At 39.5% G+C, this 23,756-nt stretch overlaps 1 protein-coding gene across 3 annotated transcripts in view; it reads right to left on the bottom strand.

The window, feature by feature from the left end:
- Positions 1–1,415: 1,415 nt before the first annotated feature.
- LOC117057184 (neurabin-1-like) overlaps positions 1,416–23,756 on the bottom strand; it is a 40,907-nt gene continuing 18,566 nt past the window's right edge. The window contains exons 7-19 of one of the 3 annotated variants that reach the window (XM_033168035.1): positions 23,443–23,586; positions 21,817–21,870; positions 19,258–19,487; positions 18,060–18,156; positions 17,801–17,972; positions 15,062–15,213; positions 14,348–14,675; positions 13,638–13,719; positions 12,397–12,468; positions 11,746–11,941; positions 7,734–7,850; positions 4,667–4,855; positions 1,416–2,677 (exon numbers count right to left, since the gene is read on the bottom strand). In XM_033168035.1, the coding sequence (XP_033023926.1) occupies positions 2,510–2,677; positions 4,667–4,855; positions 7,734–7,850; positions 11,746–11,941; positions 12,397–12,468; positions 13,638–13,719; positions 14,348–14,675; positions 15,062–15,213; positions 17,801–17,972; positions 18,060–18,156; positions 19,258–19,487; positions 21,817–21,870; positions 23,443–23,586 (2,001 nt within the window). In that variant the 3' untranslated portion in view covers positions 1,416–2,509. The remainder of the gene's footprint in view (positions 2,678–4,666; positions 4,856–7,733; positions 7,851–11,745; positions 11,942–12,396; positions 12,469–13,637; positions 13,720–14,347; positions 14,676–15,061; positions 15,214–17,800; positions 17,973–18,059; positions 18,157–19,257; positions 19,488–21,816; positions 21,871–23,442; positions 23,587–23,756) is intronic. The other 2 variants (XM_033168045.1, XM_033168053.1) reach the window with 2 other exon arrangements.

Genomic DNA, 23,756 nt, shown 5'->3' with positions numbered 1-23,756 from the left:
GTCTTGTATTATCACTTCTGTGTGGAAACACTGGGTCGCCCCTAGTTAAGGCTGTAATGGGTTATGGTTGCTGAGGCTGGTGAGAGTTGGGAGTCAGACAACATCTAGTGGCCCACAATTCCTCTGTTGTGATAGTCTTCAGGTGTGCTCCATCTATGGACTGCCAGGCAGGCTCACCTTGACAACTCCCTTATATACAATGGGAAAAGGTACTCTTCCATAGTAGTGGGGTAGGAAACCTGGAAAAAAATTCACATCTGGCAACCAATGTGCTCCTTTGGTTTCAGATAGTAGGTAGGTTGAAGAGCCCAGACACAAATTTTCACAGCTCTCTAGTGGCTATGGTGGCTCATTTACCAGAAGTAATGTATTTAGCATTAACTCTGGAAGTGTATACTCAATTCTGAGCAGGGGCGGAGGAAGCCTCCTAGGTACCCAGGGCGGCGACCGGAGGCAACCCTGGGGGCGGGGCTTTGTGACATCACGACACAACGTCACTGTGGCTCCACCCGGCAGTGGGGGAAAAAGCCCTTTTAAAAAAAGCAAAGCAAAGGCTGCTTACCTTGGCTTTTCTTTTCTTAAAAGGGCTTTTCTCCCCACTGCCGGGTGGAGCCGCCCGCAGGGGTGAGGGGGGCCAGCGAGGATGGGGGGTGTCACCCTGGTGACAAGCGTGACACCCCTCCTCCTCGCTGGCCGCCCTGGCAGCGGGGAGAAAAGCCCTTTAATTTTTATTTTTATTTTTTTAAAGGAAAGGAGGCGCCGGTGGCTGGCTAAGCCAGCAAGCCAGCCAGCCACCGCGTGCCGAGCGATGCTTTCAGCGCCGCCAATCACGGGGGACAGTGCCCCCCACTCCAAGTGTCACCCCCACCCCGGGGCGGCCCGCCCCCCTCGCTACACCCCTGATTCTGAGCAAACTAAGCCTCCTAGAGAAAAAACCACCTAGGAGGCTTAATTCAGTCAGATCAAGTATACACTTCCAGAGTTATGTGATGGAAACAGCCCTGGGAGGAAAGTGACTCCAAATCTAGAGACATTTTTTCATTGCACAAGTTCTCAATACTCTAGCCTGCTTGTATCCAATGTTAGTTATACTCCAGGTAAACTTGGGTTCATTAATTCCAGCAGGTCTACTCTGAGTCAAACCTGGGTGACTAAAGCCCTCTTATTCATGCAATAGTACCAATACACATTTTCTCCTATTCTTGGTTCCTTGAATCCAAGATAATAGTACTATGCAATTAAAATTTTAAAACTTTTATTTTGAAAATGCTCAAAATGTGCATTTCATTTAGTCTCAATTACAATTTGCAGTTTTCAATGTTTTCTTACAAAATAATCATTTCATTAGATAGGAGCATGTTACTAATTCATGCACATGTAAGTCATAATAGTAATAATTTCAAAATACAAGTTACCTTTTTTGAATGAAATTTATTCCATTTCTCAAAAGTGCCACTCCAATGTAGTGTATTTTTTCCTACAACAGATTATGTGTTACCCAACAGCACATGGCAATTGTGTTTGACACTATTCTGGAAAACAAATGCAACTTAAGAACAGGAAGACATTTTGTAGTCTACAGTGTAATTATGCACACTGCAGAAACCCAGTGCTTCAATTCATACCTCCTCCAGCTATTCCTATTCTGGTATTAGGAAGACCAATAGCATTGAAAGTTCAGTAAAAATATATTTTTGGTCCTCAGTATCTTGAGTAGGAAAGTATTACAATTTGATCTTACATGGATTATAAAACCCCATAGTCCATACAAAAGTGTATAAAATTGATCAATAAACTTTGAAATCCTGCTTCAACATACTCAGTTTAGAAACTTAGTGTTACCGTATTTTAGAAAATAAGAAAGCCAAGATGCAAGTCATGAATTATATTACTACAATACATTTTGAATTTAAAATGAACTCTGGAAAATACAGGATTTTAAACACATCATTAAGTCAAAATACGATTAAATTAATTTTCTATTTTTTAAACTTAATTTTTCCTCTATACAACACTAGTGGCAACAAACTTCTCTTCAACAGAACATAATGACCTGATACTGCCTCTCTATACCAGATACCACCCAACATTATACTGTAATTTATGTTCACATCCTATTCATCAAAACTGTACTGTATATACTTCTGATAGACACTTCAGGGACCTAGAATAAGTGATACATATATACACATTACTTAATGCAAAGTTAATTTACTGTTCATTAGTACAAGTTAACGATCTAAATATAAAAAAATGGAAAATATTTCATTTGATGAATCATATAAACAGGGAAGGACTGTAGAAATGGGAGATTAAAAAACCTATATTGTAAAAGCTATCACTTCCCACCTCCCCCATTCATAATTATACAGTAATATACAATTGTGACACTTCTTCAAGCTGAAGGGAGTCTGATAAAAATAAAGATATTGAAACATTACCTTGGCATAGTTCCACTAGCCCTTGTGACCACCAGATTAAGTAGTTGCATAGGATATCTTAAAGAATTTTAGCAGCTTGATTCTACAGTGGCTACCACTCTGCCAGTTCTCCGGACTTCTTTCTCTTTCTTTTGAAACTTTTCTTTCTGTTTCTCCAGCTTCTCTTGTGCTTTTTTAATATCTTTAATTTTCTTCTTTATTGTTGATCGGTCATTTTGACTAGATACTCCCAGGGCCTTTCAAAGAAAAAACACATTCTATTATATTCTACAAAGCAGCAGTATTTGCAGCATAAATAATGCCCTTTATTGTTGCATGAGTTTTGGGTTGTTGTTGTTGTTTTGGGTGGTGGTGGTTGTTGTTGTTTTTTTAAAAAAACATTTTCAGCAGTACTCACAACCATTAATTACCATTACAAAAAAAAAAATCCAAACTAAATATTTTTGCAAACAACAAAATTCAGCAAATCTATGGAAGGAATACAAATGATTTAAACAAGCTGGAGAGAGATATCGTAGTCAGAACAAAAAGCATCTTAGTGCAAACAAGAATGGTTTGCAAGTAGTACAAACCTGGGACAGCTTAATGTGAAATATTTATTTCCTTCACTCCTAAATACATAGTTGGAAGAACCAATCTTAAGGGGCGGATCCACACATTTCCCTCATATTCACAATCATAAAATGTCTTCATGAGTATACCCATGATCATGCAAGTAAAGATTAGTGTGAACTGGACTGTTCAACAATTCATGGGACTTCAAAAGATGAAGGGAATGCTTCAATAGCCATGAAAATTGCGATCAGTAGTTATCTGTATCCAGGCCAGATCATACTAAAGTCTACCCACTCAGGCATGGTCCAGTGGCCACTTGCATTCACAGTGCTGAGGCACTAATAATAATTAAGAGGACAAGTTGGTTGCAGCTACCTTAAAACCTATTAATTTTGCTGGGCTTCAGTGCACTACTCTCTTCAAAAATGACCTTATGGTAAAGGTAAAGATAAAGGTACCCTAGACCATTAGATCCAGTCGCGGATGACTCTGGGGTTGCAGTGCTCATCTCGCTCAATATGCTGAGGGAGCCGGCAGTTATCCACAGACAGCTTCCGGGTCATGTGGCCAGCATGACTAAGCCGCTTCTGGCGAAACCAGAGCAGCACATGGAAACACCGTTTACTTTCCCACCAGAGCGGTACCAATTTATCTACTTGCACTTTGACGTGCTTTCGAACTGCTAGGTGGGCAGGAGCTGGGACCGAGCAATGGGAGCTCACCCCGTTGCAGAGATTCGAACCGCCGACCTTCTGATTGGCAAACCCTAGGCTCAGTGGTTTAGACCACAGCGCCACCCACGTTAGCACCCTAGAAAAAAGAACTCCTGGACGGTTAAGTCCAGTCAAAGGTGACTATGGGGTGTGGTGCTCATCTCGCTTTTCAAGCCGAGGGAGACGGCGTATGTCCACAAACAGCTTTCCGGGTCATGTGGCCAGCATGACTAAACCGCTTCTGGTGCAAGGAAGCCCGTGACAAGTGCCAGAGCATGCACAGAATCACTTTCCTGCTGCCTTCCTGCGGCAGCAGTACCTATTTCTCTACCTGCGCTGGTATTCTTTCGGAACTGCTAAGTTGGCAGAAGCTGGGACAAAGCAATGGGAGCTCACTCAGTCACATGGATTCAAACTGCTAACCTTCCGATCAGCAAGGCCAAGAAACTCGGTGGTTTGGATGACAGTACCACCTGCGCCCCAATAGGGTAGCAACCTATATTTAGGATCTAAAAAAATACAATGTTCCACATACTCAACTAGAGTTACATTACTTTATGGGACTGCTGTGAGGTCCCTAAAGGAAGGCCAAACAGATGTGCTACCATAGCATATGAGAAGCTAGTAACATTCTTTTAGCATGGTGCAGTATAGTTTTTTATCAGTAGATGGCAACATCTGATAAGCCCAGAAAACCTATTTGACTACTTTTGAACATACAGTACTAACATTTCATATGATCAAAGCTTAATAAATTAACTTAGGATACAATAAAAAGGTGTGTCCTAATTCAACAACAAAAACACCCATTAAAATGAATCTATTTTATGTAACAAGAAATTGAAGGAAGGAAGCCAACCCCTAAATTATCAACATATAACATAACAGTATACTTTTATGGTTAAAATGTTCAGTGCATAGTTTTTGCTTCGCATAAGACCAGGTTTACAAGCTTACCTTCAACTTGTCACTGTCAAGCAGCATTAACTGCTGTCCATCTATACACTTGGCTGTGAATTCCACAATGTACTGCTCCATATTCATTCCCATTAGCCAATGGCACACCTGCTGCGTTGTCCATTCAGAAATGGGCCGACTGTGCCATTGGTTTTGTTTCCCTGTAGTTGATGGTTCATCATCTGAAGTCTAACAAAGCAAATCAGCTTTTACTTAGGTACATAGTAATTTAATTTACTGCTTTTAAATATAAAAAATACTGCATTATATATAATATAAACATTCAAGACTTTGAATTGTTGAGTGCATAGCTTGTCTCCCCTCCAATATTTCAGTTTGTTTTCTTATTTAATTCCCATCGTGCAAAGTGCCTGAACACATATATCAATGAACAGTAATTTAAAGAATGCTCATTGTAAATACCTTTATGAAAAAGTGGACTCGCTGAACCAAGTGTAAATGTCCAGGTTCGTGAAATATAGGATTTTCAGACCCTGCTTGATAACTTATAGGTCTTATCAAATTCACTTGTTTTATGGTATCACTGACAGAATGTCCAAAAAAATAGTTTTAAATTATTGTAAAGGATCATACAGTTTCTGGTCTTCTAGGTACAGCACTCTAGGTGGTAAGTTTTACTCAGAGTAAAGGTAAAGAATCCACATAAATTAATGGCCATCACTTAGTCATGTTCGTTTATTTCAATGGGTCTACTCTAAGTAAAACTTGGTTGTATACCATTCTCTATGTTTGTGCCACATAAAGTCCACCTGTATTACACTGTTTCCATACATACATCACAAATGCCCTTGAAATGGAAACTAGGCCAAAGGAAATGAACTGCTGGTCAAAGTCCACATCAGAGTGAACACTACATGCTAGAGAGAAGGGAACAAAACACTCTTTTTACCTATTACACTGGGTAGGTCTCTATTGCTGAATTCATTTTATGGGCAAAACAAAATAAAAAATAAAAAAATCCTTCCGGTAGCACCTTAGAGACCAACTAAGTTTGTTCTTGGTATGAGCTTTTGTGTGCATGCACACTTCTTGGGGATAGTGAGAGTCGGTTTTTACAACTTATCACTTAAGTTATGAAAATAATACCACCTCGGTCTAGATGTGTCATTAGCGGAAAAATACAAAGCTGTTATGTATTACTGTGTATTCATTTTCTACAAGAGTGCCATGGTTTCTTTGGTTCCCCAACTTTTATTAGGAGCCTGTAGCTAAGGGGACAAAGGACATACTTCTGACCTACCATGGCCAGAAACAAAAACTATCTTTCAGTTTCCCTAAAGCTATCATACAGTCTTTGGTCGAAGAGAAGGTTTTTCTTTCTTACTCAAGATAAATACTAAAAACTCGTTATTTCATCCTGTGCTGAAAAGAAAAGGATCACAATACATAAAGTCTAACCATGCTGATTATGCATCTTCATTGAACTTTTAAAAAATGAAGTACTGATAATACAAATTTTGTTTTGTTAAAATTCAGCAATGGCATTTGCACCACTAACTCAAGGTTGGTTTCTATATGCTTGTAAAAATGTAGTATGCGACCCCTACTTTTGTTATTGTACTTGCAACTCATTTTTTTATTGGTTTACTGCTTATTTCTTTAGATGATAGCAATGGTTTATGAACTAACTGCTGCATTGCTCTAGATCAAACTATACATGCATATGGGGGCAAACAGGTTTCTTACAAGTTTCCATCATAGCAGTTAAATTTGAGAAATTTAACTGAAAAGGGAACCACCTCTTTGCTACAGCATGCAAACTTCACACAGCCTCCCCACCTGAGCTCTTCAGTATTTCTTTTACTTTCAATGTAGATGCAAGGACCATCTGAAAGTAGCAGGGATCACGAATTCAAGAGCCACTTGTTGTTCAAATTTAAAAGCAAAATAACTTTATTAAGTTATAATATAAAAACCAGGGATTAGCAAGTGATGTCCATGAACACAGAATACTTCTTCCGAGCCTGTTTCACAATGTCAGGCCTCTTAGCTACTCTTGTAAAGACATATTTTTAAAAATACAAATAAACTACTTTTGTTACATTAAAATGTTTAGCATGAGCAAGTATCCAATATTTACTAAAAAAAACATTAACTTGTGTCACTGAAAGGACACTATCTCCATCCTTCCTTGTAGAGATATGCAAATTCCATTTCTAGAAATAAAGTAAAGGTCAGTTTCTGAAAGCCCCAGTTGATGCAGAGAGAAAATGAAGAATGAAATCCAGCCCTATTGTGCTGAGAGTGCAAAATCCTCAAGACAACTGGAAGAGAGTCGCAAGGAACCGTATCCATCTAAAGTGAATTACAGAGTAATTTGAAAGAGAAGTGAAAGGTCAACATAGTGTATAGACACAAAACTGTTAAGGAACAGCTATTCATAAGAGTAGAATACCTATAGGGCTAAGTGCCCAGATGCTACATGAGGAGATGTGAAACTCCACACTTAAGGCTGAACTTAGCTGGCACCACAAAACCTTCCGCACTGAACTCTGCATAGTTTTGAAAGATCCAATTTTTAGGAAATTCAAAAAATGTTTGGTGTTATAATGATCTAAAAATATTTCAAAAATAACGGAGCAAGAATTAAGCTCTACAGCCAAAAGACTGAAATGAGGAAGACAATGTGTATTCTGTTAGAAGCACTAATGCATGCCATTCACACAAATAGAAGAAGCATAGAAAGCAAACTGCATTGGCTGGTGGTACTATTAATCAACTGGCTGTCTTATAATGTTAGAGATGTAATTAAAAGTGTTTTTTTTCTTGCAATGCAGGAGCAGAGCAGATACACATTCAGTCTTGGTTTGGCTTCGTTTACATGCAAAGTAGCTCAGTGTGATAAAATGTTGCCAACAATATATCAAACCCAAAACTGATAACAAGCAAAATACTTTTTGTCTGCTAGGTACATTTTTCAATGTGGGCTTATTAAAATATTAAGGTGCAATGATGATAACCTACTCTTTTTATCAGAGACAAACTTAAATTGCATAATATAGTCTGAATTGTGATATCAACAATATACAGACACACTGAAACTCACCTCGTTTGAAGAGAAGGTTAAAGTGTGTGAACGCCCTGAAAGATTTGGCTCTGTCACTAACCCTGACAGATCACAACTTGGCTTGCTATCGTATGAATCATCTATGACAATTCTACTCTGCAAACAAGTGAAAATAATGTGTTGTTAACTTCCCCCTTGGAACAATAAATCACAAGGAGGCACAGTGTCTTATTTTTTAAAAAAGTAAAAATAACTAATCATTTATTTCCAGTAACTCTGAACTATAAACTTATCTACATTCATCATGACTCTCTCCCAATTCACAATACACAAGTATTGGGCTCCTATCATCTGATCTATAGAAACATTCAGAGAGTTCTGGTAGCTATTTTCAGCACATAGAGTTAGTCAGGAATGAATAGGGTTAGTCGTGAATTCATTCCCTTAATGGGGGCTAGGGAGGGATTACACTTTGACCTTAGTTTTCTGATTATCAGAGACTGGAACCAAGACCTGCACCACAGGCAGCTCCTGGTCTTGAGGAGCACAAAGACTCTGCTTCCAAATGTTCCATCCCTGCTTTCAAGTTGCAGGTATAGTAAGAAAAACAGGGAGCAGTATGGCTTCCTGCCATGATAACTTTTCCTTTTGCTACTCTCCTTGCACCACCTCCCTTATTTAGAGCAAGCAGGCCTTACATTAGCACCCAGCATGGTCACGCGGATGCGGAGGGGCTCCCCAGGACTGACACTTGTCTGCTGCACTCTTGCTGACTCCCCCTCCCCTAAAGCTGGCTTCCCTAATCTGCCACCCTCTCAGATACTTGCCATCCTGAATCCCAATTTGGGAGAAAGGCAGGATATAAATACATTAAGTAATAGTATTTAACAGCCCAACAGGCATTGGCTGAGTCCTCTTCCTGTCCAATATGGGAGGAGATAATACCTAGTCCAAAATAACACAGGCTGAGGGGTGGCTGGAATGAAGCACCAAAATCAACAGTAACATGTATTTCTATCCTGCCAGCTGTCTGTTACACATATGTATGGTTATGGTTATGGTATTTCATGGACACAAAGATGGAACAAGAAAATTGGAGGACCAGATATTTTAGTAGTAATTATGGCCCTTTAGTTAGAGACCAGTCCTAAATTCCCAGACAGGGGGACCACTGGATCCTGAAGATCTACCACTCTGCAGGTGGAGGATATGGTCCACTACTGGAGGCCAATGGTGATTGGAAAAGAATAGGGCTGCATTGTGATGAATCAAGGAGGCCTTGGATTCAAACTCCTACTCCCAACAAGCCCACAAGCGATAAAAACTATGCCTGCCCAGAGGTGTAGCATGGGGTGCAATGGCATTGGTGCAATGGCCCTGGGTGCAATTTTGAGAGGGGGCCCAAAAAGGCGCCCCCACAGCATGCTCCTTCATCAGAGCCTGGCTCCGCACCAGAAGGAGCTGAGCCTTGGCCGTAGCGCTTGCGTTTGTTACAGTTCTGCCCCCTGGGTTAGGCCTGAGCCAGGGGAGGAAAGCAGGCGAGTGGGCGGGAGCGCTGGCACCCACCCTCCTTGGCTGCAGCATACCTCATGCCTGGTGGCAACAGCTCTGCTGCCAGGTGACTTCTGACCGGCAGTGGAGAGCAGCGCTCCTCGGTCGCGGTAAGGCATGCCTGGCCACAGTGGGTCTGTCACCTGCCAGCAGAGAGTAGGAGAGGCAGCGGCAAAGCTCCTGTCCACCCTCCTTGGCTGGAAGGCACCTTGCGCCTGGCTGCAGTAGCTCCGCCTCGACCATTGGGTCAGGCTTGACCCGGTGGCAGACAGCAAGTGGAGAGAGTGCGGCAAAGCTGCCACCCACTCTCCTCAGCCAATTCGTGGCCACAGCAGCTCTGCTGCCAGGTTGGGCCTGACCCAGCAGCAGAGAGCAGGAGGAGAATAGGCAGGAGCTCCTCACCTCTCTACAACCTTGTACTCTGGCACACTGGAGGGTGCCCTCCGCCCTCCTAGGGGGTCTGTTCTTCAACCTGCCACAGGTAGCGCAGGCATATGCTCCACTGCCATGCCTGCCCTACAGCTGGTGTAGTTATTTTCTTTCACTCAAAGGCACAAAAAATGTAAGGGTAACAAAGCCCAACAAAATAGGAGGCAGGAGAAGATTTCCTGGGGAACAAAGGGCTCACATGAATTGAGGTGTGTCTGTTACCTTATTTTAGTAGTGTATATGAAACAAGCTATGGAAAGAGGAAGTAATAGTGGGCACAGGTAAACAGGCACAAAGCCTTTATAGCTTCCCATACTTTAATGCTTCTTCAAACTTTAACCTTCATTTCCTCATTAGATCAGGGAAGTGCAATCCTTCCTACCTGCCCCTATTTCTTTAGAAACATACATTTCCCACTCTGAGAACCACAGTACAATAAACCTGACTTTAATAAAACTGAATGTATCACTGGTATTTATCATAGGTACCATGTGGTGACCATTCTTACATAGCTTTCGAGGTCTGCAATAACAGGCAAGACTTACCTATGCAAACAGAAAACAATGAACCACTCTCTCATAACAGTACAAAAAGCACAGAAAGGTGCTTTTTAAGCCATATACATTTAAGTGTAGTTAAGCACTACTGTGCTCACTGCAGTTGCAAGTTATCAACCCTGGGCTTGAACTGAAAAGGCTAGAGATGCAGAATCAGAAAGTTCTAAAGACAGACCTACAACTGTAGCATGACAACTCTGGACAAAGACACGATGCATTTTGTTTTAAATGACTGGCAGTGCAATCCTATACATCAGGAATGGGTAATGTCAGACAGAGGAGCTAAATTCAGCCCTGCAGGCCTCTCTCTATGCAGCCCTGGGGCCACACCCACCATTAGCATAAGACATCCAGAAGGTTCCTCACAAGGGAATATGGCCATAGAAATGAAAAACATTCCCAATTTATAATTTGGCAGAATATTTGGACTATTTGATATGTATATGTATAATTTGGAATATTTAATGTGATTTGATTGGCTTGTTAAAAGTGGAAAATTTAATAAAAATGTTATATTAAAAAAGAAGAAATGAAAAACATCCCCCACCTCTGGTCAGAAGTAAGTATGATGAGTTCAACAGAACTTACAGGTAAGTGTGCATAAGATTGCAACCTGAGTAACTTCCCTGCATGGGAAGAACTAAAGTCACAATCACACTGTTTCACCTATCTGACAACTCACAAGTTGATGTGAGTAAACTGTTCAATCATTGTTCAATCATTGAATCTCTATGTGGACACAAGCAGGCATAAAAACACTAATGCTGGCATAGATTGTACACGCTTTCGAGGTTTAGAAATCTTTTCCAAGACCAAGACATGCAAAATGAGATGCTGATGGTTTGAAATGCACGTGTAGATTAATTTAACAAACTGAAACAAATATGGAATCCACAAAACGAAAGAAAACTATGGGTAGAGTAGCACATTTGTTTTGTCGAAGTTATTACCATATAGAAAGGATCAAGCATGCAACAACATGCACATTTAATGGGTGGCAAGGACAAAGTGGGGGGGAGGGGAGAGAAATCATGTGACTGCAGACAGCCTTGCCATCACCACTGCTTTTTAATGTGCAGATTTTCTACTTTCATCTGTGTATATGTAAAGCCTTTAGTTTTTTCAGAAAGCAACATGAAGATGAACTCTTTTTAACAAGGGAATTTCCACTACACCATTTCCTCCAGTGGAAGCCTCTGTTGGTTCAGAGTTCTTTCTGAGAACAGAATAAGCCCTTATGTTCATGGGAGGGCATGCTTGGATCGCAATCCATTGTCCTTAATAGGCTAGCCTTATCGTAATTGGGAAAGCTGAAAGCTGGAGAAAATAAGTCAGCACTAGTAAAAATACTTTTGAATGCCACAGGGGATCACTAGTCATACATAACATATTACTTCCTAAGGTGAACAACTTGCACGTATTTCGTTTTTACGATACTTGTCACAGCATTTATCTCTTGAGCAATATTAATCAAATCTAAATGTGCAAAATATATACAAATAAACACCTTTTACCTTGTTTCTGTTCTTCTCCTGGCTCTGTTCCAATGCAACATCATGCCCACCCTGAGAAAAGCTCAGGGTGCTACTAGAACTATGCTCTTTATGGCTGTCTCCAAACCAGGAGAAAGGCATACAAGTGGGGATAGGGGAATCTGAATCTGACGCAGATAAGTTGTTGACAGAGTCTTCCAGCAATTCTCGAGAGCCCCTGAAAGAATGTAATTTTTCATGTATGAGCTTTGACAATCTATTGTACATATAATCATACCATGTGAAATAGATATGACATAAGAGTCATATTTTCATCATCAGTACACGGAAACACATTTTACACCACACAGTTTAAAGCAATTTAATGTTATTCAGATTAGTAGGTTTAAATTACTATGTATAAAATATTTCAGAAGTAGCTTTCCTGCTATGTTATCTTTTTGCAAACTGAGCACTAGTATGTTACCAGCTATGAAACACTTTAAAAGTAAATCTGATTGCCTTTGAATACTTTCCTTTTTCAAAAAGACTGAAACTGAGGTTCAACATTCTAACAATGCACGCGATATAAAATTGAGAATTGAGAATGATGTATATTCATTCAGATGATTGTTCAAATTGCACAATTCATTGGAATGCATAGTTAAGAACATAAAATGCTTCTCTAAGTACCGGCTGTCTAGCGAACTCCTTGCATTTTCTTTTTCTTGCTTCTTCCCTTTACCACCAGATTTTCTTAGGCCCCTGAAATTAAAGAAAATAGTTTAATAAAATGCACAAATTAGCTACCAGTAAGTCAAATCTGTCCCAATATATTTGTGGCATACTGCAAAATAAATCAATAGGTTTCACACAATTGTCAATTCACACTAGTCAAGTATAGTAATGGGAAGTGGGGTAAATGAGAGAACAAGTAGATCAATCCCCAACTGACCACAAGCAATCAAGTTAAACTGAAATGACCCACTATCTTTGAACCAGCCCAATTGTCAATTATAAATAGAAATATGGTTCACATTTCAAATGTATTTCACAGTGCAATCAATTATAACAAATATTTTATAATATTCCATTATGAGAATATACACTGAAGAAGAAAAGAAGCAACCCATCATCATATAACTTAGTAAATATAACTCAAGACACATAGGTGCATCCTTAGCTGTTGATATATATGGTCTCTCCCCCCAAACAAGAATTGTCTTGAACACCCACAACTTTACATCCCATCCCATCTGTGCCTTCTTTGCTATGTGCTAGAATGGTTGTCACTACACATCAATCATTATTTTAGTTATGAGCTATGGACATACACTGTAATTTTACCCTCAACTCTGGCAGAGGGGAACCTGAACATCCTTCTCTAAAGATGCACAAAGTTAAACAATAGTAAAAGCATTCCACCTTAAAAGTAACTTTCTGGTCTCATACAGAACCAACTGCAATTTAGCTAGATTTATTATCTCAAATTTTAAACAGAAAAGCCCTACCACAAGATCTAACCTTTATATTTTGTCATAATGCAACAGAACAATGTTCTTTATTTATTTGAATGTGTATAGTCTGATCCTAACGGTGCCTATCCCAAATTAAATTTATTTCTTATTAATTTGTGTTTATGATTGCAGACTGAGGCAAAGCCATTCCCAAAGATAGTCATTCAAGCACTGAAGGACCCTTATGGCATGAAGCAAATTATTAAAGCTTTGAGATGCCAGAGGAACAAAGAAGTTTGAAGCGCGGTTATTTCCACGTACTCTTCAAACCAGTGTCATTTTCAATTTTGATACAATCATTCCCAGTGCCAGTTATGCAGATTAGCATCGAACTAGTTTTTGATATGTGATAAAACTGCAGTTCAGTTACAGGAACTTTTAACAAACATTCTATCATTTAAAACATGCATGTCGTACCCAAAATCTGGGAAACGCCTTTTGGACTTGCCCGCAGAGGCACCTTCACTTGATTCAGTCTTTTCTTCACCTCGTTTGTCATCTGTGTAAAATAAAATAACGACATAAGAAGTCTAACACTGATATACTTCCTAACTTAAAAGAAAGCAAAGCCTCTTCTATTGACGAGCACAACAGAAACTGTATTGTGCTAACAAACATTTTACAATATTTCCAGTTACAGGCAGATAGCCGTGTTGGTCTGCCATAGTCAAAACAAAATAAAAAATAAAAAAAATCCTTCCAGTAGCACCTTAGACACCAACTAAGTTTGTTCTTAGTATGAGCTTTCGTGTGCATGCACACTTCTTCAGATATCTGAAGAAGTGTGCATGCACACGAAAGCTCATACCAAGAACAAACTTAGTTGGTCTCTAAGGTGCTACTGGAAGGATTTTTTATTATTTTTTATTTTACAATATATTATTCTCTTTGCTTTTGCAAGGTGACATCAAATGACTGAAGCATACTGATAGTGCAATTTCTTACATTTAAATAGAAGATTAAATATTATATTAAATTTACAGTGTTGTTTACATTAGAGGCATAATGTACAAGAATGGGGAAACAGCAACTGTTTAACTTTTAATAGCAGGAGGCAAGAACCACACAGTGTGTATGAACAGTTTTTCAGGACTTAAAATTTTTAAACACAAGGAATTTTAAATTACCTTTGTTCACTCTTCCTTTGCCTTTTGAGTCTCTATGCTTGACATTTCTGCTGCATCCTGAAGGAGAATTTGGAGTTGTATCATCATTAGAAGCTGGCTGAGTTGTTTCAGAACTATTTTCTGTGTTTGGTTTATATACTGGAGAAGAGTGCAAGGAAGTTGATGGACTTGATTCTAATAAACTGTCAGTGCTTTCAGCATGCTCATGCTTCTCATCTCTTTGATCTACATCACTCTGCTGTGATGAAATGATCTTCTCTGTCACTTCTGAAGATCTGCTCTGGATTATTTCCTCTGTATTATCATCATTATCATTATCATCCACATCCTAAAAATGTATTAAGAAATAAAAGTTTTAAAATTTAAAGTTTTAATAATTGCCTAAGTCCAAGGTACCAAATGCTTATGTACTTTAAATAATCATACAACCACTGTTCATTACTTTTTTATTTAATATATTATTTGCATTAAACTACATGCCTCATACTTGGCTATGTTAGCCAAGTTTTCAGATAAATTTGTTGTGGTGGCAGCAGGAAGAGAGATTTACTGAAATGTGCAGCAAAAACCCAGCTCATAGCAGGACATATTATTAAGAGTGAAAAGGTGGTACAGCGGAGTGTTGGTTAAATGATAAAATTAATCTCATCAATGAATGCATTTAAACGAAGTTAAATTATATCTGGAGGGGAATCAATGAAGTGAATACTGTACCAGCAAGTTTATTTCCTTCTGTCCAGCCCCAAGAGATGCTTTCAGCTTTGACCGAGAAGGTGGCTGACGTTTCACTTTCAAGGCAAGCTGAGCTTTTGCCTTATGTGCACTGGTGTCTAACCTTGGTGTGTCCCCAACAAAAGTATCAAAATCTGTAAAAAAAAAAAAAAGACAAAACAAAACAAAGTTACCTTAAAAATGATATTCCAGCAACAGAGCCTCTGTCTCCCCATCCCCTCCCTAACAAAATTAGTCAGTGCTCTTTTATAAGCTTGCATTCAATGTCTTAAGTAATCTGACTCTATAAATTGAATGGAAACACTGAATTCAGACTCCAAAGCTTGCACACCCTTTTCAGTAGCACAGCTGGTTCAATAAAATGCCCTTTTATAAGTTGTTTGTTAAGTCCTTTGTTAGTATACAACTGTCAGGACCATACCTGAGTTTTACAACAGAAGGCATACCTCGCTGAATTAGCAAACAGATGGCAATTCAAAGTGGATCGTATTAAAGAACATATTGAAGAACTTACAAATTTTGCTTGTACTGTGCACCTTTTACAGGTTGTTTAACAGTTGTCTAACAGTTGTCTAATACATCCCTACTTATTTATTACTTCACCGAGGATACAAAATATATGTGTTCTTCTCATTATGTATGCAACTTCTGTGCATACCATGAGTAAGGATATCAGGAGATCTTCATTACAAGATGTTGGGAGATGCATATCCCAGTGGTCCTATCACTTAGCTCCAGTTAAGGATCTGCCCTGGCCAGATTTAGGTTGACTTTTAAGCTGACCATTGCACTTTTTGTTGGAGCAGCTACAAGCAAGTTTTCCCCTTAGAAAGAGGAAACGTATTTCATAAAAAACCAATGACATATTCCTTAGCAGGGACTCTTTCAGTTAGGAACCCTGAAGACAACTAGACTCAGCAATACAGTTGTGGTGAACCTTTTGATGCCCGCAGGCTAGATTGTTACCTCCCCCAAACCCTGTGGGCCATTTCAGAGCAATCATATGAAGTCATCATTCTGTCAGGTGAAATGTTTTCCTATGCCCACATGATTTAAAATCAACATTGAAGGCAAAGGCTTAGGGGGCATGCAGATGCCAAGAATCAGTCGATCTGTTGTGCCTGCAAGCCATTTCCTGTGCCCAATAATAATAATAATAATAATAATTTATTATTTATACCCCGCCCATCTGGCCGGGTCTCCCCAGCCACTCTGGGCGGCCTCCAACAATCAAAATACAATACAGAGTCACAAATTAAAAACTTCCCTAAACAGGGCTGCCTTTAGGTGTTTTCTGAATGTCAGGTAGTTGTTTATTCCCTTGACTTCTGACGGGAGGGCGTTCCACAGGGCGGGCGCCACTACCGAGAAGGCCCTCTGCCTGGTTCCCTGTAGTTTTGCTTCTCGCAGTGAGGGAACCGCCAGAAGGCCCTCGGCGCTGGATCTCAGTGTCCGGGCTGAATGATGGGGGTGGAGACGCTCCTTCAGGTATACAGGACCGAGGCCGTTTAGGGCTTTAAAGGTCAACACCAACACTTTGAATTGTGCTCGGAAACGTACTGGGAGCCAATGCAGATCTCTCAGGACCGGTGTTATGTGGTCCCGGCGGCCACTCCCAGTCACCAGTCTAGCTGCCGCATTCTGGATTAATTGCAGTTTCCGGGTCACCTTCAAAGGTCTGGAATTGGTGTTAGAACCTGAGATATGAAAGCTAGGCAGGGCCGTCTTAAAGGGATCGGCCGCCGTGGCACAACGATCCCTCGGCGCCCCCGGCGTGCCGCCTCTCCGCCTGCCTCCCTCCCGCGCTGGCCGCCCCATGGGAGGGGGGGTGAGCGGGGGATGAGGGGCGTGGCGCTGGAGCGGCGCGGGGCTTTGCACGCCCTTCCCAGCGCTGCAGCTGGGGCTCCAGAGGGCGGGCGGCTTGCAGCCCACCCACCAGCACGCGAGCGCCCGCCCGTGGGGGCAGGGGCGGGTTGGGGAGGGGGTGCCCGGTATGCCGGCAGGCTCGCAGGGGCGCCCCTGGGGGGCCCGGCACCCTGGCGCGCTGCACCACCCAGGCCCTATGACGAGACGGCCCTGAAGCTAGGAGCTAAATGGCACCTTAAACCTAGGTTATGGGCGCAACAATGGAATGTCTAGGCACACTGTTTTAATAGCAAGAATATAAAGCTGAAAAGGAATGAACTGCAGCTAAAATATTATGCTCATTTTTCACATGGTCTAGTCCTTCCTTTTCCCATCCCCCCTAATATTCTTAAGAGGGTATCTTCTCCAGTCTTCATAGAGTAGCTGGAAATGGGCAGGCAGAAAAAGGTCCTCCTTTCCTTCCACTCCGCAGTTTTAATCTGAAATCTTTGGTGCACTACTGTGCCCAGAGCTCAGAAACTACTCGCACTAATGAAATTCCCTCTCGCAAAATGCGCCTAGAACAATGGGAGTTTCGAACACTGGCTGGAATCAATACAGGGAAAGTATTGAAGGTTTTCAGGGTTGGAGGTTCCCACTGATGCAGTAAAAGTGCAGTAAAGGTTTTAAGCCCTGATATAGCCCTACTTATACACAAATGGAATCAGTATTATTCCTGCTTCATCACCTAGGGACTAACAGTTCTACTTACTAGCAAGATTGACATCTTCCACTGTAAAATTCATAGCAACAACATATAGCACATATTTAAGAAATCGAAGAAATAAATGCTGCTGAATTTCTACTTTTACTTACCAGAAAAATCCAATTTCTCTATTGAAGACTCAAATTCCTTAACATCATCTTTTACTTCAAGGTTTTCTGTAAGTTGTTCAGGACTTGGAGTTGCAGTTTCTAATAAACTGCTATTTCCAAACATAAATGGGAGTCTCTCATATATTTTTAATTTATCTTCAAGCTCTGAAATCTGAAAATGTTACAATGAAATTTAAAAATCAATAAAGCAGTTTTTAACATATTTAAAGCCAGTAATTACTAATTCATCTTGCCTAACCTTCTCCTGCAATATTTTCAGCTGATTTACATGCTCCTGGTCTCTCTCTCCAATAATTTTTGTATGATCCTCTTCCTTTTTCATGAGTTCTACTTCTCTGGAAGAGGAAAGAAACAGACACATTATGCAATTTAGAAGAGTTTCATTTGAAAACAGAACTGGAAAAACACAGTGTATTAAATTGAGCTAGTTATCAACATGTGTATTGAAAAAGCTAAAAATAACTACCAGTACTGTAGATATTGTTAAGTCTTCTACTTTTACAATCTCATCTCTTACATAGTATTATTCTGGTTGTTATATACAACTAGTGAACACCAACGTCTTCATGAAATTGCACAGCTTCTTGTTCTCTTTCTTTCTACTTGTTCTTTGTTCTCCCACTCACTCCCTGCCTGTCCCACATCTACTCTTTCTATTGCCACTGTCCTCTCCCGCTTACCAGGATGGCCTGTTCTTACCAGCAAAATACATTTCCAAGTAATCTCTCTTTTTTTAAATTAACCTGACCAGTTCCATTTTTCCTTAAGACCAAAACCCATTCCACATTGTAAGCAGCCTGATGGATTTAATTTTCTTGCATGCCTCCAAATGCACATACAGGAGACCCTGTTGCAGGATCTGACTAACCAGTCTAAGGAGAAAATGTGTTGTGGTTTTCTATTCTACTCCCACCCGCCACCCTATTTTAAATGTTAATTCTGTTGCTTAGCAGATGTTCCATGTGACCTCCTGGTTTCTTTAAAAGTTCTTGATTTGCTTTTACTTAAAATTTACCTTTAGATTTACATGCTCTGAATCCTATCTAACTTACCTCTCTGCTGTGTTTATTAGAGAACTGAGGTGCCTCAAAAAGTCTCTCAAAGCCCCTCCAAGATAATAGCAAATGATACACTATCAAAGTATTGTGACTTTGTTTTTAAATATTCTGTAGAAACTACTTGGAGTATCTGTCAGATGATGAGATAGATGTTGTAAAGGATGCATTTTCCCACTGTGGCATCAACTTAGATAACTTCCATCTATTTATGCTTTCCATGTTTCAGAGTGTTTTCACTACTGAAATCAAACTCTCTTAGATTTTTCTGCATCATCCAAAATCAACCACTGACATATATGCATATCCTATAGTACATGCAAGAAATGACAAGGAATGTCCTGTATGAGATTAACTGAAAGAAAATGACAAGGAACTCACTTTTGCTGATACTCTTTGAGTAATTTCTTGGCCTTGTTGTATTTTTTCTCCAGGGCATCATATTGTTCCTGAGTTTCCTTAAGATGTTCATTTACTGTTTTGCATAAACTTTGCGCTTCTAACCAATAGGTCTCCAACTTCTTTATTTTTTCTTTGTTCTCACTTAAAGTTTCCTGGAGCTGGGATTTAGTTAATTCCCATTCAATCTTTTCAGCTTCTGTTGCTTTTAACTTTAAAAAACAATTCATCAGTATTAGGTATTAGCTATGTAACTCTTCACAATCATTTATGAGTCTTAAAAAAGAAGTAGTCAGTTCTAATGCAGCAATGAAAATAAAACAACAGCAACAAAAAGCTACTGACTTGCATATCAATGATTTCAGTGAATCTACTTTGAGTATGAGTAATTTTGTATATTAATCATTATTAACATTGCTGTAGATTCATAGAAGTCCTTTTGGACAAAATCTGTTCAGGATTATTCATTTTACAACATATTCTCATTTTATTTGTTATTTCTGGCCACATCCCAAATAAACGAGAAACCAAAGTTCTAAGATTCAGACTGCTCCTGTCAGTATGGAAGACAAATATGCTATCCCACCTTCAGAAACAAACTCATTTCTAAAGGCCTACACCATCAGACAGCTTCTTGCTAGCAATATTTTGAAAGCTTCATACAAGTCATTGAAGCTGCAGCATACATTTACATTCAATCTGTATCTGCATCGGAATTTGGGGGCTTTTTTTGGTTGAAGAGTGGGATTAAAATGCTTTAAATACCGTAAATGAAAACTGGCAGTGGCGTTGTCAGATCCAAGGCTTGAGTAACATTTACTAGTTTCATAGAAGATGTTTTTGCAGAGGTTCCTGTTTTCTCCCTGCCATGTAAGCATTTGTGCCAGTGCAGCATGAGATTTACCGTATTTTTTGCTCCATAAGACACACTTTTTTCCTCCTAAAAAGTAAGGGGAAATACCTGTGCGTCTTATGGAGCGAATGGTGGTCCCTGGAGCTGAATTGCCCAGGGGCCAAAAGCAGATTGTGCTTTTTATTTTACAAAGAGAAAAGGGAGTGTTGAAAGGACCCCGCTCAGCAGCTGATCAGCAGGAGATCGGGAGAGAGATAAGAGTCCCCGGCTCCCTTTCAGCCCCGCCCTCCTTTGTTGAATGTGCTGCAGAGGGAGGTTGCTTGTTTCCCCAGGACATGTGACTGGCTGATTAGATTATCTGTCTGAAAACAGTAGAAATGGCTCCCTTTCCTTAAGATTTTTCAGAAATGTGAGTTAAACCCCATAAAAATGGGGCTTTTCCTCTTTGCTTTTCCCCCTTTGCAAAAGGAGCTTTGCTTTTCCCCCTTTGCAAAAAAAGCTGCAAAACCTTTAGCTGATCCTCAAAACAAAAACAAAAACAAAAAAAAACCCCTAGGGCTTTTCCCTTTGCAAAAAAAGCTGCAAAACCTTTAGCTGATTCTCAAAAAAGGCCTTTTGCCTTTGCAAAAACAGCAGCAAAACCTTTAGCTGATCCTCCAAAAAAAAAACACCCCAAAACCCCAGGGCTTTTCCCTTTGCAAAAAAAGCTGCAAAACTTTTAGCTGATCCTCAAAAACAAAACAAAAAACAAAACAAAACAGGGCTTTTAGAGGAGGAAAACCAGAAAAATATTTTTTTTCTTGTTTCCTCCTTTAAAAATGAGGTGCGCCCTATGGTCCGGAGCGTCCTATGGAGCGAAAAATACGGTACTTTTCATACTGTACTTTAGATAGAAGGAAAGAGAGTAGCCATAGCTCACTCTATGCAACAAGTCATTGCCACTCTGCTAGTAAATGATAACGTAGGAATAATACTGACAGATCAAAGACTCCTATACTGTTGAAATTTACATAGAATGAATTTACTTTGCCTGTCAGATATTTTCCCAACACAGTTCAGCAGTGATTGAAAAATCCACACCTGGTACAGTTTTTTATGCTAACATTCAATTTATTTGTGTGTGTGTGTGTGTGTGTGTGTGTGTGCTTTCCTTATCAACAAATGTTGCAATTCTCCATCTTAATAAAACTTTCAGCATATAGACAACATACTAACATTTTTACAGTGCACCTGGTAGAATTTTCCCTTCTGTAGCAGGAGGTAAGAAATCAGACTGCACCATGTAATTCTCAAGCCTGGCACTATAGATGATGAAGGGAAAGGAAGTTGTTCTCTTTACAAAATGAGAATGGGCAGCAGAGAAAGGTGTGTTGGGAATCAAAACTGGGGTGCACAGAGCAAGATCTAATGCAATCTTCCTCCGATACAGTTGCCATTTCTACCAGGATGGTTCTGAGCTTGCTTTTGTTTCAAAGCATTATTACATGGAATAATTTAATAAACACATCATATTTATATTAAAAATAAAATACCAAGAGAAAGAGAAAAAATATACAAGGGCTAACATCCTTCATCAATCATCATAAATAATTTGTTTAAACAATGAGCTTACTTGCTTTTGATTAAAGTTTGGTTTCACCATACAAACCAAAATAATTTTCATATATCATTATATATTAAAACTGCACCTTTTCCTTAAGTTGGTTAACTTCAGCTGTCGTAACTGCATGCTTCAACTGTAGCTATAAAAGGATAATAAAAAATCACTTGTCAGAGGAGAAAACATGGGTATATGAAAGGTTGTTGTTTTTGTAAGTCCTTAAAAACAGTAATTCTATACTGCAGTTTCTACTGCTATGTTCAGAGTATCTCTAAAAATAAAAAGGATCTATGAAGCAACTGAGATCTATTTATCTGCAACGTAATATTTATGTTGACCACACTGCACTTATTGGTTGAGTTTGCTGGTATATGTATTCCATTTGTGAGTCAACCACTCATTTCCAATTGTAGCTGGTTCAGGAATGTAATGCTAACATATACTTTTTACCAAATATCTAACATAAAATATGAAAGCAAATAAAATGTCTTAAGTCAAAGCTTTCTGGAAAAAATAACTGAATTTAAATATTTTTAAAGATTAGTGATCAAGTTTCCTTATTCACTGACATAGAATTCTAACAAGGAAAACATTTCAGGCTGGTTATCCTTTGCAATATAGCAATAAAAGAAGTGATCCACTACTAACTTATGACTCTCAGGGTTGCAGCATGACCAAAGGAATATAATTCACATGAGAACAACCAAGTCCCCAGCTCACATATGTGGAGACTTTGGTCTTGAATAGTTTTTTTTTTTAAAAAAAAGCACCTCTGGAGAAGTGTATTCTGAAGGCTTGATATTACACATGCCAATACAAAAACAAGTTTTGGTTTTTATACTAGAAAGTTAGTAAGGTCTATCTGATAAAGACTCAGATCTAAAGGTCCACTGAAGAAGCTCAGCATAACGGTTTTGAGGCCACTGAACACATCACCCATAGAACTTGTATATCTGTGAAAGCACACTCCAGTACTGCTCTCCCAGTGCAGATGAGGAAAAAACTTCAACCAAACAGGGAAGCTCCTGGATGTACCGGTAAACAGAAGCACCAATATGGATCTAAGAGACCCTTCAGATTTCAACCTACCAGTACGTTTATTACTACTTGCTCAGTTGATATCCCCCCTATGTTTTCACCTATCTGCAGTTTATCCATGTTGCTTTAATTTATGGGAGCTGCCTTGAGCCCCACTTCTGGGGGGAAAGTGTGAAATAAATAAAGGCAGGCAGGCAGTGGAATGGATATAGTTCTATAATAGATAAAATATATTGCCAACATATAGCTAATATATATTGATAAATTTCTGCTAACTTGCTCTTTTTCTGTGAAATCTACCATCTGAGAAGTCATTTTGCTGCTCCCAGTCCTCTTTGCAACCATGCCACACTAAGCTAAATTGCCAGAACTAGGACTCGTGGTTCAGGTTTGCTCTTTGTTACAGGCTCATGGTTAGGGAGGAGGGAGCTTAACTATGACTCCCAGTTCAGATGACATGCTAAGCCAAACCTTAGCTCAGTGCAGCACAGCAGCAAAAAGTGTCAGCGAAGAGCAAAGCAGATGTAAGGCCGAAGCCTGGACATTTGTGCAGTCTAAGGCAAATTTGTGAATCATGCTAATGTCTGTAGACAGTAGAATATGTAACAGGGACATGTAATGGAGTCCAACCAAAATTAACTATCCATTTAATAGATAGCAAAACATTGCATCATACCTCTTTAAACTTCAACAGAAACTGTGTAGAATCCATGTCTGGTGGCAAATTAATATCCTCATTTTCAGGAAGATAAAACACTTCCACCGATTTTCCATGTAAATGTGATTCAAAAGAATCTTCATCTTCATCATAGTCATCATCCTGAAAAGATATTATGTATTATTGAAAATAAGTACAACTTATTCTAACAAAATGGCTTTGAAATGTCACTTCTATATTTCTGCATTTAAAATAATAATAATAACCTGTGTAAATCCATACACAATTCAAATTGAAATACTCAAAAACAGTTCAGTTCTGGTTGCCTCACT

The sequence above is a fragment of the Lacerta agilis genome, chromosome 1, assembly GCF_009819535.1.
Source record: "Lacerta agilis isolate rLacAgi1 chromosome 1, rLacAgi1.pri, whole genome shotgun sequence".
NCBI lineage: Eukaryota > Metazoa > Chordata > Lepidosauria > Squamata > Lacertidae > Lacerta > Lacerta agilis.
The sequence above is the reverse complement of the archived record's forward strand: the minus strand, read 5'-3'. Positions and strand labels throughout refer to the sequence as shown.